At 35.0% G+C, this 17,298-nt stretch overlaps 2 protein-coding genes across 2 annotated transcripts; one reads left to right on the top strand and one right to left on the bottom strand.

Moving 5' to 3' along the window:
- Positions 1 to 1,583: 1,583 nt before the first annotated feature.
- LOC145619478 (heterogeneous nuclear ribonucleoprotein 1-like) lies at positions 1,584 to 5,569 on the bottom strand. The gene is made up of 6 exons (XM_081674175.1): positions 5,358 to 5,569; positions 5,229 to 5,269; positions 4,961 to 5,124; positions 2,934 to 3,036; positions 2,674 to 2,843; positions 1,584 to 2,411 (listed from the first exon to the last, which is right to left on the bottom strand). The coding sequence occupies exons 1-6, from the start codon at positions 5,405 to 5,407 to the stop codon at positions 1,890 to 1,892; spliced, it is 1,050 nt and encodes a 349-aa protein (XP_081530301.1). The 5' UTR covers positions 5,408 to 5,569; the 3' UTR covers positions 1,584 to 1,889.
- Positions 5,570 to 10,147: 4,578 nt separating this feature from the next.
- Positions 10,148 to 16,953, top strand: LOC145620381 (uncharacterized). Its single transcript, XM_081675052.1, has 6 exons — positions 10,148 to 10,589; positions 12,109 to 12,304; positions 12,489 to 12,561; positions 14,045 to 14,094; positions 16,051 to 16,164; positions 16,503 to 16,953. The coding sequence occupies exons 1-6, from the start codon at positions 10,262 to 10,264 to the stop codon at positions 16,630 to 16,632; spliced, it is 891 nt and encodes a 296-aa protein (XP_081531178.1). The 5' UTR covers positions 10,148 to 10,261; the 3' UTR covers positions 16,633 to 16,953.
- The last annotated feature ends 345 nt before the right edge of the window (positions 16,954 to 17,298 follow it).

The following is a 17,298-nucleotide window of genomic DNA, read 5'->3' as shown; positions in this document are numbered from 1 at the left end:
TAATATATATTTTCCAAATGTTTCAATATCTAAATGAGGATATTTACAACAATAAAAAAAACAAATAAAACAATAAAGTCTAATTTGAACATTTACTAAAACCAGGCAAGGTAAACATAACCTTAATTGTGTTTTCCCAAAAAAAAAAAAAAAAAAAAAAAAAAAAAAAAAAAAAAAACCATAACCTCAATTATCATTGCGATTTAAAAATCATAATTGGAATACAAAGTTTACAAGAAATGAAAGATATAAATACAATCTTATTTACTACCTCCGTTACATATTATTTGCAACGATTAGACATTTTCTCTCTACTTTATGTCAAATCGTTGCAAATAATATGTAACGGAGGTAGTAGTTATTTATAGATACAGAGCAGTGAAGACTCAACGATGGTGAGCTACTTCAACAACGTGACCACCTTGACATTGGACGAACGAAACCTAGCTCTGGCAACCGCAACTATCTCAAGGGAGTGGTGACTCCAACACAAGGAAAAATAAATACATAAAGAGCACAAACGACACAAGACTACAAGAGATAACAATGTTACTTCCTTACACATAATGTTTTGCAACACTTGGGACTTTCACGTATGATTATAAGGATGTTTATCCATACATAGTAACCTACCAAATATCTCATACATCAAGTCCATCAACCCCACTACCCCAGTCATCCATGCATTCAAGTGAATTTTTTTAAAAAAAGACAATACTTCACAAGTACTATATATTTTTTAAACTTTAAACAACGTAGTAAATCCTACGGAGTGTAAAATAATGTTCATCACCACTTTAAATTTCTAAAAGTTCAATTTTGTTTTTGTTTCCAATTCCTTTAACACAAATTGTCTATAGTATATGACATTGTGGTTGCTTTGGGGACGACAGCATACTTGTTGAAAATTCATTACGCCGAAATATACATACTATAATATTTATGGTACTTCAGAGGGGACTGTACTTCCGTACCTGTGTTAGGCTAGCTTGAAGGGTCCTGAAACCAAGGAGATATCTAATATCTCAACAAGTCATAGGAGGAATTGAATGTATGTCAATTCATCCAATAAGTCTCGAATTCATTAGGCATAATACTAAACAAAAAGAAGCTTCAAAAAGCATAATTTTTCAAAATTTTCATCAGACCTCATCAGTAAAATCATTCCAGGAATACTTCTGCAAAGCATATCATGCTTGCAACTTGCATACAATATTAACCAGGTGATCTGTAGCAATATTATCAACACTGATATCACTGGCAATGCGGTCATGTGCAAGCCAGAATTTCTTTGTAATCATGCAAAGAGGTCTCTAATGATTAATTGAGATAATCCATAAAGACGATGTCAGGATTCTGAGATTGGGATGATCAATCTAAAGAGCAAGAAAAGGACACGGCAACTCCATGTAAATTGTCCAAGCAAGCATTGCAGCTTACAGGAACCATATACATGAAGAGGCAACAAATACCTATTAGCCTACCCTGCCCAGTTACTAGCCTGAAAGTAAGTGAGCAAGAAGAGCACCACTAAGGTTTTTCTATATTTCCTGCATAACCACTTAATAAATAAACCTCAAACATTGCAAAAATATAACTATGTCTTAAATATTAAAAGCAACTGCAAGTGCTCTAAGTCAATAGTCATTCACAATCTTAACTAGCTACGCAACTAAAGAATACAAGACGGTGCTAAAAAAACTATCAGCCAAAAGTAGACAATAGCTAATTCTGCCCACACTATCACCAAAACATAGATGCAGATGAAACTAATGCAATCTCACAATCTTGATCTAGAAATGGCTGGAATATATCCGCTCCAAAGTCCTTAAAAATGCTGAGAAATAAGTGACAGTCTGCAATTCTAGGGTAAGGCTCTTAACAGATGTCTATCGTGCATAGGGGTGGTAACGACTACTGCCGCTAGAGCCTGCCCTACTTCCGTACATCGCTCCCGCTCCATATCCACCAGTACCCGAGCCATAGCCAGGACCTGAACCATAGCCAGGACCTGAACCAGACCCAGAACCACCACCATAGCTATCACCTCTGCCAAACATCCCTAAACCACTACCATATCCTCCACCTAGAGCCCCACCATATGGGCCATAACGGCCAGAATAACCATAAGACGGTTCTCCACGATAACCAGTCATACTAGCAGCTCCACCAAATCCACCATAACCTTCTCCATAATCACCACCTCCATATCCACCATAATCACCAAACCTAGAAGGGAAGGCTCTGAATGCCCTATAGGATGCAGGACTATAACCACCTCCAAATCCACTATAATTATCAGGGTATCCTCTGAAATTACCTCCATGATTGCGTGCCCTAGAGTCACTACCAAATGCAGAACCAGAAGCGGGATTTGAGGCTTTCTTTGGTTCAGCCTTCTTGATCTCAACCTACAACAAAGAATTAAGTCAACCTATAGTCTTTAATACCTGAGATCCTTGGTGGAAAGAAAGTAAACCTGTGATGATTTCCAATTATGCTAAGATACAACCAAAATTTAGAAATGTAAGTTTTCAAATAGGAAAACGAAAGGACTACAAAAGACAAGATCATTATAAAAGAATAAGGCAAATTACAACATATTTTAATTAATCTAAACACAGGTGACCTGGGATATACAGCCCTAAAAAACAGCCAGATAACTAAACTCACCCTTGAGCCATTCATATCGATCATGTTTCCATCAGCCAAGATATCATCAACAACTTTTTCATGGTCAAACACCACAAATCCAAATCCTCGAGATCGTTTAGTAGCATGATCGAGAATGATCTCATGTTCCACGACATTACCATACTTCGAGAAGAAGTCCTTCAATTCATCTATACAGACATCAGTGTCTCAAAATTTGAGAAAAGTATCGGGGAAAATAATCTGTAAAAAATCAAAACATAACAAATCCAAAAGTAGACCTTCGGTCACAGTTGCTGGAATGCCCCCTACAAAGATCTTTTTAGTTTTAAAACCATTTGTTTGAGCAGCAGCACCCTTAGGTATTGTCCTCTTAATTTCCACCTAATGCAATTATCAAACAAAAGAAACACTAAGTTGGAATATAGAGATAAAAATAACTTGCAGCTAGACATCCTGATACAATTAACAAAAACATACACAATTCTAATGGGCAGAGTCAGAAATTAGAATGAACAACTAGCAGATTTCCATGACATCCCACATCTATTCCTTCCCCCACTCTTACACATAGAAACAGTTAGAGATGTGGCAAGAATATTATAAATTAATAATTAGAACTTGCTCCAAAATCTTTTGGCCAGTCTCCAATGAAGATGGTCAAAATGACTCAACAACCTACTAAAGAGCTGCTGAATTCTTAGAAAAATATAGCAATGCAAAAAGCTCCCTATTGCAATGAAATTCATTATTGTTGTGATATACTTCGTACTCAACATACAATAGAGCTCAAACACCCCTCCTCCCAAAACAATAACAATGATTGCCCCCCAATGACAATAAGTGAATAACAATAACAATAACAATAACTAAAGAGCAGGACAAGAGAGAACCTAGCAAACAAATAACACAAAGGAAGTAGTACGCTACATCAAATACCTCAGTATTTGTATAAGAATTAAGGCCTCATTTGGTTAGCCGAATGTGAATGTGCTACTAGTAGTACTAATTCAGGTAAGATAAGCATCCGAAGAAGCACATGACAACCACCATATATAGCATTCAAATTCTTCAACTCAATGAATACTTATGAAAATTCTGTGCTTGAAGAATCATACAAGTAGGTATCATAAAACCAATCAACCCCACACAGCCCCAAAACCATTATTAAAAAGTATGAACCTGAAGGGCAGGAATGCATCTAGAGTAATCGCCTAACTATGACATTACCATTCACAATGAACCTGAAGGGCAGGAAGGCGTCTAGAGTAATCGGCTAACTATGACATTACAATTCACCTACTCCTTTCCATCAACAAGATATCTCTACTGTGAATGACACATAAACACATATATAACCTTAAGCTATGTAGGAAAAAAATTTGTTAGCCAAAAAGGTAAAATGCGGCCTTTCTTATTACATAGGCTTTCAACAGTCAAAACCTATAGAAAAGCAGCTAAAGACAGCCTCAGTTTGGGTAGAAAACTCATAACCAGGAATTACAAGTTTATAAAAAATTGTCCTTATTAGCCAGTGCTGTGAAATTGATTAAAAATTTCAAGGAGATTAAATACAATTATGAGCCAGCAAAAACCTAAGTACGATTTCTCAAGGAAAAAAAAAAAATCTACACATGAATATTGGAAGCACAATAGTCAATAGATGAACAAACATCTCCAAACTTTCTGAAGGAGCAATAAAAATTTCAAAACTTTGTTCTTTTCAACTTGAAATAATTTTGGGAAATTTAAGTTGGTCCCAATCATATAATGCATACCCAAGGTTGAATCACAACTATCCAAAGTTTTTATAAGTTAAGCTAATATAAAAGAATTTCGGGTGCAAGATCTAACCCCAATTCACAAAACTACTAACAGTTCCAAAATTCAAATCACACAGAAAATCATTCAAAAAGATCCCTCCTCAACAATCGAAATTAACATACTTCGTATTACTGTAAGCAAGAAACTAAGATATTCATCAAGAAGATAAAACATCTCTAGCAGCAAAATTTAATCCCAAGCATTTTTCCCTTTTACAAATTTCAACTTCAAAAGAAAGTTTACAGAGATACAAGCTCAAATAAAAACCAATCAGACACTAGAACCCGAATTCAATCCGATACTAAGACAAGTACAAATAAGTGAATTTCGATACCGACTACCCGAAAACCCGAACACAGAAACCCGGCATTACTAGAGATAACGTAAATTACCATCAAATCACTACAAGCAAGAAACTTCATTAAACTAACAGCAATTTTTTTCTTACGAAAAATAATAAGTAAATTTATAATTTATAATAAACCTGTTTGTCATTAATGATATGGTCCTCTTTAATGACGATATCAACAACAGCAGGATCAGCATATGTTATAAACCCAAAACCCCTTGGTTGACCTGTCATCCGATCTTTCATTATAACACTATCAACTACTTCCCCATAATTTGCGAAATACTTCGTAAACGTATCTGTTCAACCCAGAAAAAAAATTAAAAAATCAATTAATCAAGCAAAAATTCATCAAATTTTTAAGCACCGTGATAAATTAACACAGGAATTAAGTGAGATTTACCCAGAGTTGTGTTCTTCGCTAATCCTCCGATGAAAATTTTGCTGCCAAAAAAATAAATTCAATAAAATTTGAGAAATTAGGGTAAAAATCATGGAAATTGAGGAGAGAGAAAGATAGATAGAGAGTTACCCAGGGCTTGCGCCATCGACTTCATTGATGCCAGATTTCTTGGGAACCATTATCGTGGGAAATTTGTTTGATTGAAGAAAGAGGGGAAAATTTATCGGAGTTTCGGAAATTAGGGTTTTGATTTACCGGAGTTGCAATTAGAGAGATGATGACTAAAGTCGTGTGTGAAAGGACTGTTTAGAGATTATTTATAAGTGAAGAAAAGAAACTCTTGATTTTCTGAACTTTCTCGATCCACCACCACCCAATACTTCCTTTTTTATCCTCTTGTTTTTCACCGACATACAAAAATTATGGAAATCTTACTCCTTCTGTCCCCGAAAAAACGACCCATTTGGATTGATTACGCGGGAATTAAGAAAGTTAAATTAAAAAAAAAAATTAAAAATATATTGAAAAGATAAATTTACATAATAATACTCCCTCTGTCACTAAATTACAATCCTCTTTGGAAATTTACACGGGAATTAAGGAGGGAGAATAAGGGTCTGTTCATATTTACTGAATTGAGCTGAACTGAACTGAACTGATTGGAACTGAACTGAACTGAACTGAACTGATTGGAACTGAACTGAACTGAATTGAGCTGAAATGAATATTTTATGTGAGAGAGAAATTAAGAGCTGAGCTGAACTGAACTGAACTGATTGGAACTGAACTGAACTGATTGGAGCTGAACTGAACTGAACTGAAATAAAGTAAATGTGAACAGGCCCTAAGACAAATAACAACAATTAGATAATGCAATGGGAAGTACAAAGATAGAGTAGTTATTACTCATGACATGTCATCAATCCTTTGAAAAAAAAAGGACCAATCACATGCTCCTAATTGAAAATTTTTAACCAATCATATTCATTGTAATTTGGCACAAGGATTATGAGTGAGATTAGGTAAGGATGAGTGAGAAAGCATTAAATATAAAACAGAAAAAGAGAGTTGATCTACTAAAAAAAAACTTACCAAAAATAGAAAGGGCGAATGTAATTTAGGGACGGAGGGAATAATAATAATAATAATAATAATAATAATAATAATAATAATAATAATAATAATAATAATAATAATAATAATAATAATAATAATAAAGTGCAAAGAAATTAAACATTTAGACTTGCTATACTAAGGCCCTGTTCTCTTACGTTGAAATTCAGTTCAGTTCATCAGTTCAATTCAGCTCAGCTCAGTTCAGTTCAGTTCAGCTGAGTTCAGTCAATGAGAACAGGCCCTAAAAAAGTAATTGATTTAGAAAAGTGTTGCGCTTTAAAAATGGATGTTTTTCAAGAGAATACTTGGCCGTGTTTGGAAATTGGATGCTGGCTGTTGGCTGTCGGCTGGTTTGATTGGTTGGTTTGACTGGCTGTTTGTATTGGCTTTTTTGTTGGCTGTTTGACTTTTTATTAGTCTAAAAACATGTTTGGAAAAATTAGCTGTTGAATGTTATTAGTAACTTAGGTAGCCAAAAGACAAAAGCCAAAAGCTACTCCAAGTAGCTTTTTCATTTTGGCTTAAAAGCCAGCTTTTCAGCTGGTTGAAAAAAGCCATTTACCAAACACAAATTTTGGATGTTTGACCAAATAAAAAAGCCAAAAGCCAATCTAAAAGCCAATGAAAAGCCATTTACCAAACAAGGCCAAGCACATAATAAAGACATTTTACAAAGATAGGGTTGTCGATGGACAAGCCATGGGTATGGTGGGGCAGATAGATTTTGGACATCCGTCCCCGTGGTGGGCATCCTCGCTCTGTTAGATACAAATGTAATTATATCATCGCTCCACCACCCACTATGGTATCCATGCTCACCAAATTTTATATCTTTATTGCTGCATCACCCTTAAAATCCATGCCTACATCCGCCATATTTCTGTTTCAACCCGCTTAGTTATATTTATATGTAACAATTTCCTTCCAGAAAATTGTAATAGATAATATTTTACTTACTATTAAAAGTAAATAAACAAAAGAAAAAGAGTAATAATAAATTTTACATACTTCTGATTTACTTAAATTTAATATTATTATTTTGGATAATTTTTTAATTTTAACTTTTTTATCATTTAAATTCTTTATTTTTAAAAGAGTATAAAGTATGGCAGAGTGGGTAAGAATGTAAGATGACCTTCTCCACCCCTATCCTTAAGGGTGTCCGTTCGGTTTTCGGTTTGGATTTAATCCAAATCCGATCCAATCCGAAATGTAATTCGGTTTTCAATTTTTCAATCCGACCCGATCCGAATTTCTCCCCAATCCATAAAATTCGGTTATTTGAATCTGATCCGAAAATCCGAATTATAATGCATTATATTTTAGCGCCTAAAATGATTATAAAATAAAAGCTTTAATAAAATTACAAGCCTTCAAAATCATGATTTGTGTCCAAAAAAAAAAAAAAAAAAAAAAAATCATGACTAAAATACATAGTTCAACATCAAGTCATTAATTAATTAATTAATACAAAGTCTCCCTAATTTTATTTTATGTGGTAGTAAGTATTTAAGCTAAACTTCATAAAGAAATCCATATTTATACAAGCTTAATTTTACAATTCGGTTTTCATTGGATCCAATTAGGGTATATCCGATCCAATCCAAAAATCCGAATTTTCAAAAAATCTCAATCCGATCCGATTTAAAGTTCAGATCCGATCCGAAATGATAAATTGGATTGATTTTCGATTTTAATCCGAATTATAGACACCCTTACCTATCCTTTTATGTTGGGTTTGATTTTCATCCCCATCCATCGCCCCACCACTAGCCTAAACCCATCCTTGTCATAGTAGGAGAGGGATGCAACCAACCCTACTAACATCCTAAATAGAGACGTATGTCATCTTAATTACACAAGTCAACGGTTGATAGAGTACACAACAAGGTAAGGTACGACCATGTTCTTTTTGAGTTTCTGAGCTGATCTAAGTAGGTGGCAATATAGATGAGCAAAAAAATACAATTCAAAAGATTAGGATTGTATTCCCTAGTTCACGTGAACACAAACTTTTCCCTAGTTCACGCGAGCACAAACTTTTTGATACTCTGTAATTCACTTACGAAGGGTAGTTAACTCGTTACGAAGGCAAGACAAGCCAATTCAGCTTTTCTCACTAAACTAGGATGGAGAGTTCTCTCGGAGCCTAACTCTCTTTGGTCTAGAGTAATTCGCCGCAAGTATTGCAAAGGAGGTGTGACATCGACATGTTTCAACCCACCTCCAACATGTCGAATGTGTGGAGACGTATCATTGACAATGCTGCTCTTTTGAGGAAAGGGTCACGAGTAGCAATTGGTAATGGCAAGAAAACTCTGTTTTGGGATCATTGCTGGGCGTCGGATGAACCTCTTCGTGATGCTAGTGTGGCTGCCATCCCTGCTTCCATTGAAGGTGCTACTGTCGAAGAGATGTGGTGTGTTGGAGAGGGTTGGCGTTGGGATTTTTTTGCTCACCTGCTACCTCCAATGTACCTAAAACAAATTGCTTCTCATTCTCTTATTGAAGACCCTGAAATAGGTGATCTAAGATATTGGAAAGTGCCGAATAAAGTTAAATTTTCAATCAAATATGCTCTGAAAATTATGAGGGAGGATGATCAAATCCCATCTGATCATAGGTGGGAATTAGCTTGGAAAATCCCAGTGCAGCAGAGAATTAGAACCTTTATTTGGCTTGTTCTTCATGACCGTCTTCTCTGTAATGCAAACCGAATGAAAAGGCATCTAGCTGATGATCCCCGTTGCCATCGATGTTCTCTCAATGCTGATGAAACATTGTCACATCTGTTTTGTGAGTGTCCTGTGGCTAGAGACATATGGAAAAGTGTTGGAGGTACGGCTTTTTATCCTTCTTTCTACACTGGAGACTTTAAGCTATGGATTAGCAAAAATCTGGAAGCCGATGGATTAATTTTTTCAGAAAAATGGCCTACTTGTTTTGCTATCACATTGTGGTGGATTTGGAAATGGAGAAATAATTTTGTATTTGGCAGAAACAATGAAATTCCTGTGGAATCAGGCACCTTTCTTCGCTCACAAATTGAAGAAGCATGGAGAACTTTCTCTTTAGGCACGACTAATGGACCTGCTAAGCCTAGGGAAGAAGTCTTCATTAGGTGGATTGCTCCACCAACTTTGTGGTTGGCTCTGAATACTGATGGGCAACTAAGGGAACCCCGGGTTTAGCTGGTGGTGGAGGTGTGCTGCGTGATGTTGAGGGCAGATTTGTGAAGGGGTACACAGCAAATTTGGGCATCTGCAATGCCTATAAGGCTGAACTTCTTGCGCTCGAAATTGGTATCAAGATGGCATTGCAATTGGGACCTGTCAAGATAATGATCCAAATGGACAACAAGTCGTGTGTTGAAGCTATACAAAACGCCAATCAAAGGGGAGGAGAATGCTTTCATATTCTAAATGCTTGTGGCAACCTTATTAATTCCTTAGGTAGTAATGTTAGAATTGTTCATTGTTTTAGGGAGGGCAATAAAGTTGCCGACAAGTTAGCTAATATGGGTGTCTTTCTTGAAGAGAAGATAGTTTATTTCGATGATCCTCCGATCGAAATAAAACGTCTTCTTTGGGAGAATAATATAGGTGTGACCTCGCCACGTTTTGTGATGTAACTTTTATTTGTTTCTTGAATAAATGGGCTTGACCCTCCTTTGCATCAAAAAAAAAAAAACTCGTTACCAAGAAGTAATAATCACCACCAAAGGCAACTTGACAATGTAATATGCATATGCCTATAAGAGGTTTCGATATAATATGGCACCTCCTCCTTACTTTAGAAGAAAAGAAAAAAATAAAAATAAAAAACTTACTGAGGGTAGTTTGGCGCAAAACCCTGGTGTTCAGTTACAACTTACAAGCCGCACAACTGCAAACCTTAAACCACAGCAACCAACAACAATGGCGACTGGCAAAGCAGTAAGAGGCAAGAACAAACCCTCCAAATTTGGCAAGAATAAACCCTCAAAATTCGGCAATAACCGTCAATCTCTTGCTCCCAAAAAACCCAAAACCAAAAATCCCAAAACCAAAAATCCCAAGAAAAACAAAAAACAATTGAAAGATAAACCCACAATTGAAAAGGTAATTAATGTTGATAAACCCATCAAAAAAGCTATTATTACTTCCCTAATTCTATCACCATCTGAGCGTCGCAAATTTTTTGTTGATCAATTTGAATCTGCAAATGGCACCAAACTCTCTTCCCTTGAGTTGGAATCCATTAAAGGTCATCTTCTTCCTTCAATTATTTACCTAATTTATTTGGTTGAATTGTTAAATTTTCATTGAGTATAAATCCATGCCTAATTATATATGCTATTTATTTTTATGTTTGATTTGATTTTTCGGACCAACAAATTTGAGTAAAGTTTGGATTTTTATGTTTTTTCATTAATAGTTATTAGCGTAGTTGCTATGATTTTCTGGATAATTTTATATAAATATGTGTTTTATGCCTTTAAATCTTTGAGCTGAGCTCATTTCTTGTTAATGTTGTATGTATTGTAGGCAAAAACTTATCACATTTAGTTTCAGGTGATTATAATTAATTAGGATGTTTCTAGGCCAGCAGATATGCTGTTTATCAGAATCAGGTTTCGTCAAAATTATAGGTTTCATCTTTTGTGAGTGGTGATGGGTAGTAGTCTAAGTTGTTAAAATGTTTAGGCTAAGAAGTTGCAGCTTTTAACTGTTAGTTGATATGGAGTATTGTAAAACAGTAAGACTTTGACACATACGTTGGAGGTGAAATGCATAAAAGAAAATAAGTAAAAAGCTCGGTATATCATGCCTTTATTCACCCTAGGCGGGTGACGATGATCCATCTCTGGGTAGTAGGTGCTAGGTTTTTGTTGAAAACTTACAGGCTTCGTTTAAAAGGGTGGATATGGGAGTATATATATATATTTATAAATGTGTAAGGTAAGTCCTAAACCATTTTTGGACTAAGGCTTTGTTGCTGTTGTTGTAAGGGAACTCCTATGCTAATGGCCATAGTAATGATAGTTCAGTCCTAACTATCTCTGTTTCTTTATAAATTTTCGTTGCTATCTTTTACTACTTGGAGAGTTATTATGTGAGTATAGAAATTCAAGAAAAACACATGTTTGAAGATGAAGTTGCATTGCCATGGTAAATAACATGATAACATGATGTTTTCCTTGTAAAATTACATTTTAATTCGTCCCCATTATTGTCATTTATTACCACTTACAAAAAAAAGGTTGTTAGTGTATGTTCCTACTTAGTTTCTTTGATAGCCAATCTATGTTGTACATGTATTTCATTAATATCAGTATTTGACCTTTAAAAGGATATGGATAATTTGGTGTTATTCTCGACTTCCCGTTAAACAAATATGCGGATATAGACAATCTTGATGCATTATAGTCGGATATTTTCAACAAACAAATCTGGCACTTTGGTAGAATTCAAAGTAATTCGACTTTTTTTTACAAAAAATAATTTCCCTCCCTTCTTTGAATAGTGCTACTTTTTCTTTTTGCTGATTTTGTCCTCCCAATTATTAAAACACCTTTCGTATATACACAAAAAGCGTTTAGTCTCAAGGATATTCAAAGTGATTTTTTACAAGGATAAGCTTAGAAAATTAGAAACTATAGGGTATGTGTGCATGAATAGAATTTCTGATTTGTGTACTCATTTTGTTTACCACGTTATGCACTTGGTTTGCAAAGAAAATGATATTTCATATTAACTTGCTATATTGGGTCCATGTTTAGCAGATACTTACTTTCCAAAGCCGTTGGAGAGAATTAGTCAAGATGCTGGGAACTTGGGGGAGCATATTAAAGGTGTATTTGGATCATCGTGGAAAGAAGTGCTTTGTGAACCACAGCTTGTTGAGGGAAGAGTTGACCCTGGGAACCCAGCTGTCTTGGTTATTAGTGCTTCTGCCATAAAATCGTTGGAAATGCTGAGGTTTGAGTTTGACCTTTGTATCACTTTGACTTTAGGAACATCAAGTCTTTTGCAGCAACCCTATATGACTTCATCAATATGAATTGCAGCTTCAACCTAGATTAAGATTAAAAAAGGCTAATGGGTTGTCTTGTGCATAGTTTTGACATTAAAAATATATTTTTTCTGCACACTCCATCTGCAGGGGCTTGCGAATATTGACTAAAGAATGCCAAGCTGTGAAGCTATTCTCGAAGCATTTGAAAATTGATGAGCAGGTTACATTTTGTACCTCACCTTTCTATGCAATTAAAATAGCATTATTAGATGGATGAAAAGATGCTTGGCAACTCTGTATATTTGTCTAAGTTATAATGTCTTCATGAGTGAAGTGCAATCTACACTGCCTGCACATTTGGAAACCTCTTTAGTCCATATTGGATATTAATCCATAAGACTGTACATCCTTTCCCCCTAGTGCAATCAATGTGTGCGCTTCTTTAGAGGCATTGGGGGTGACGGTGTTAAAAATTTGACTTATTAACATAACAAGGAAGCCTATTTTAAATGCTGCATTCTGGCAGGCGATTTATGTGGTGTTCTGTTCCTAGATGCTAAGAAGTTTATTGCATCAACTTTTCACCTTTATGCATACAAACAATGTCTTGCCTAGAACTAGAATTGTAATTAACAATATATATAACTTGTATGATACTATGATATGACCAAAAACCATTAGTGTGATATGGATCTAGGCAATTCTTCGATAATATGCTCTCTGAATGAAATTCTTGGAAGAAAGATTCGATCTTGGAAGCTTTTTTCCCTTGAAAATCTCCCCCCCCCCCCCCCCCCAAAAAAAAAAAAAAAAAAAGATGTGTTTCTACTTCATAGATTATCTTAGATTCTATGCAGACCAGATGAATGATCAAAATGAGCATATTTAAAATTTCAAGATAAGATGGTTCTGATACTAATAATGCACAAATGTTTTATGCATAGGACAAATGAAGGTTTTTAGGGTTATATTTCTTCAAATTTCATGTTTTGCAATGCATAGCAATATGATGCCTTTTTAAAAGCTAGGACATATGTATTCTAATGTACGTAAACCAACCTTGTAGCCTCAAGGATAAGAAAATGTTATTAACACCTAAACAAAGTAACAAACCCTACACATACAAACATTGCTTAAAATAACAAGCTTATTCTTGGCCATTCTAATGAAATCAGCTCACAATCTGACAATCTTACTTAATAAAGCATCTAAATTCTCTGGCTGGAGCCTTTTATCAGCTAAGTAAACGAAAGAGCTTATTGAAAGATAGTAATAGGATATGCAAAGAAAATGCAAAATCTATGCTTCCTTGATCATTAACATGAAACAAAGTAAAACTAAGCCAAATCCTAATACTTTGAACATGACAACAATAGGCGGTTAAACTGTTTTCTGATCTTCTGCATTTGCATCACATTGTTAGTCAGATAGATTCACACTGACATTTTTTGTCCTTGTCATAAGATTATGATGCATTTTGGTAATCAGAAACTCAGAAAATATCATATTAATGTGAGCTGAATATTTTGAGTCCTATTGTCTTGAGCATGTTTTACCTCAGTCAGTATTTATGCCCATAATTTTGTGCTTGCTTTGTATATCAGACAATTCCCCAATGTCTTCCTTTAAATTGTATTAATCTTTCTCTTTAGTGAGCTAGTTTATTAAAAGTTGCTCAGGAAGACAGTTTCTGATAATTGCAGGTAACTCAATTAAAGAATCGTGTAAATATCGCCAGTGGTACACCAAGCAGGTAACAATGTACATTATTAAGTTTGCTATTCTTTGTGTAGAAAATATGTTTGTGCTTTGATTTGCCAGTCGTAGATATTAGTTTAACTTTTTTTGTGGGTCCAGTAGATAACTGCTTGGTGGATTTATTGTCAGACTTTCCTGCTCTAGCAAAAGGGTATATGTGGCCTAACGCCTAATTAAGTCACGACTCTTGATGTTCTCTACTTTTATGACTCTAGTTTGTTGTTCCTGTTTCCTTTTTTCCCTTTCTCGATTTTATATTGGTAGAGACTAGATTGGAGACATTTGGAGTACTTCTATTGTAGTAAATGAGGAACTCTATTAATATATAGATGCAATGTCCAAATAGCAGCCATAGAAATGATGCTTGGTATGCAGAACAATCTGCAAGTGCTGAGTTCACTCATGTTAGGCCTTCAAGTATATTTTCATGCTTGTGTACTGTTCAGTTCAAGCTCTTCATTTAAAGCATCCTTTGGTTTTCTAGATGAGATTATGAGCAATTCATTAGCTTGAGAGCATTCAGACTTGTTGTTTTCAACTCTTGCTGGTCTTTATGCTTTATCATCCCAGTGATGTTGAGGGTTTATTGTTTGTGTCTCTAGCCTTCTTTTGTAAATATGTAGCACTGGCTGCGTAGTTCTGGCAGTGTTTGCAGCACCAGGATTTAATTTGTTTCTATGAAATGCGGTGCTCAATTGAGCTCTTTTCCCAATTGAATTTTTTATTCCTTTTATTGCTAGCAGCACATAGCTGTTTGCAGTCTAATGCTCAGGGAAACACATAGTTTCAGGCAGTGAGATAAAGATAATGTGTATGACCAACTACCAGATGCATGGAGTTTAATATTTGTGGAAATTGCCATTTAAATTTGGAGTGTGCATTAAATTTTTTATTGCTTTGCTACCCTGCTATGATCTGTTTAGGTGTATGAACTTGGGGTAGAGGGGAATTGATGGAACTAATATGTGGAACATGGAAAGATGATATGTAGTGAAATGAGCTACATGTCAAAGATCCATCCTGCTTAATTTTACCCTGGTTAGCATGAAGAAGTAAATTTTGTCAACGATTTTGAATAAACATAAAAACCCAACTCAGTAAATAATAAATTAATAATTACGTAATTACCTTGTTTATGATATATAGATGGTCATTTAATTAATGCTTTTGTAGTGTTTTTGGGTGTTTAAACTTTATAGCTTAGTATTTAGAGATTCTTTAAACTAAATTTGCTCAACTATCTGTTTGATTAGCAGAGTATATAAGAAAAAGGATGCCTCTTTCAGTTCTGCCCTCATTTTCTAACAAAAAAGTTTATTGTCTGCATGAAATTCACGAAAGATTGCCAAATTGCCACTGAGTTAGATTTCCTATTATCGCACGAGAGGGAAAGCCCATAAGATTGATTTTATGATTTTGTTTAACACACTGTAGTGGAGTATTCCTTTCTGCTATGAACAAGTATTTTTTTGACTAGAAAATTATATAAATAAACAATATGATCCTCTTAAAGCCCTTGCTTTGTGATTGATAAAGATGGACCTTTTTACACTATTCTATTCTTAACAATGTTAAACTCCTTAAAATTATTGATCACCACTAAATTATGACTTCTGTAGATATTCTCTGAGATCTTTGATGAATTGCCAACCATAGACCATTTCTGAGACTGTTATTAGCGGTTTTGTTTCCCAAGTGGGATTTTTTTTTTGTTGTTTTCGGTTTTGTTTCCTTTGTGCTTATGCAATTTTAGGCTTCAAGGGTTTATAAGGCTGTCCAGGTCTGTTTTGTTTTTTGTACAATATTAGTGTCTTGTATGGGAGAGTACAAATAAAACATGAAAAATGTGGTATGTGTGGGGATGTTCACTTAAGGCAAGTAACTGTAGTTTGTAATGCTTACTCATTTTTTTCCAGTTTGTCTTATATGACTTTTTTTTGTTTCATTTCAGGATAAAGAAATTGTGTGAAATGGAGGCCTTAGGGTTATCACGACTGGAAGTAGTCGTTCTTGATATGCATACTGATGTTAAAGGCTTTTCATTGCTTACCCTCCAACAAGTCAGGTTAGATTGCCCTTTTTTGCTAAAAATTGTTTTCAAGTTTTCTTTGGTTGTTGTCCATCTCTCAAGTTGAGTCAGCGTATATGTTGGTTTTGGCCTTTATCACCCCTCTGAAATTACAGTTTCGAGGAGCCTTCAGAGTAGCATAACGTAAACTTTAAAACATGCAGCACTAGATAGACACGATTGTAGAAATGGGATGGATAGATTCTTGGATACCATAAGTACCTTTTCGTCAGGGAGTAGAATTGTAGCACCGTAATGAGTTGGGCAAATCATTTTGTTTTCATTGATCTCATTTGTCTATATGCAATCTGATAGATTTCTGCATCTTCTAATAGGGATGAATTCTGGGATTTATGTAAGAGCTATTTCCACCAGCGACTTCTTCAAGGCAGTCTACGTGTTTGCTTGTATGGTCCAATACCTGTCGAAGTTGGTCAGAGTGCAAAAAAGTCTGAAGATGAATAAGCCAGCCATTTTTGATTTATTATTAGTCGAGGGCTAGATTGTTCTGTACTTGTCCATAATCTTATAGCTACAATTTTGGCGTAGTAGAGTTTTTTTTCTCTGAATTTGCAGGGCCATGTATGTAAACTGGATTTGTAGCGGGAGTGCAGTGTCAGGTTTGATCTATTAGATTTTTTTTGAAGAAAAGGAAGGAAGAAATGATCCATAGAAAGCCACATAACGCAATGGTGTAGATGAAATTGATTGTAGGATTCTATATCCCGCAATTTATAAACATGGTGATATAAATTCTTTGAAGCGACTGTGAGGTTTATATTACGAGTACGTTCTTGTTTTATTTTTTCCTGTTAACGCTTCTGGAGAATGTTATTACATAAAATATATATAAATAAGATTCAAAAATTGATAAATTGCACTCTACTATTATCACAAAACTAAAGATGTATGACTGCATGAGTGGTTTATTCATTTAGTCATAGGTCAGCGATTAATTTGTTTATTGACTTTTGACTTTTTACAAGCAAGGAAGAGAGGCTTATTCTATGTTACAGCTTGCCTTTTTTTTTTCCCCCTATTTTGACCTTGCGCAACAAAACTCCATATTCTCATTCTGTTTGTCTTTGTAAAGTAGTAGAGGAAGGCAAATCAATTAACTATCTTGATCTA

This window comes from Chenopodium album, chromosome 27, assembly GCF_948465745.1.
Source record: "Chenopodium album chromosome 27, dcCheAlbu1.1, whole genome shotgun sequence".
NCBI classification, from domain to species: Eukaryota; Viridiplantae; Streptophyta; class Magnoliopsida; order Caryophyllales; family Amaranthaceae; genus Chenopodium; species Chenopodium album.
Note: the sequence above shows the minus strand (reverse complement) of the source record. Positions and strands in the feature narration are given on the sequence as shown.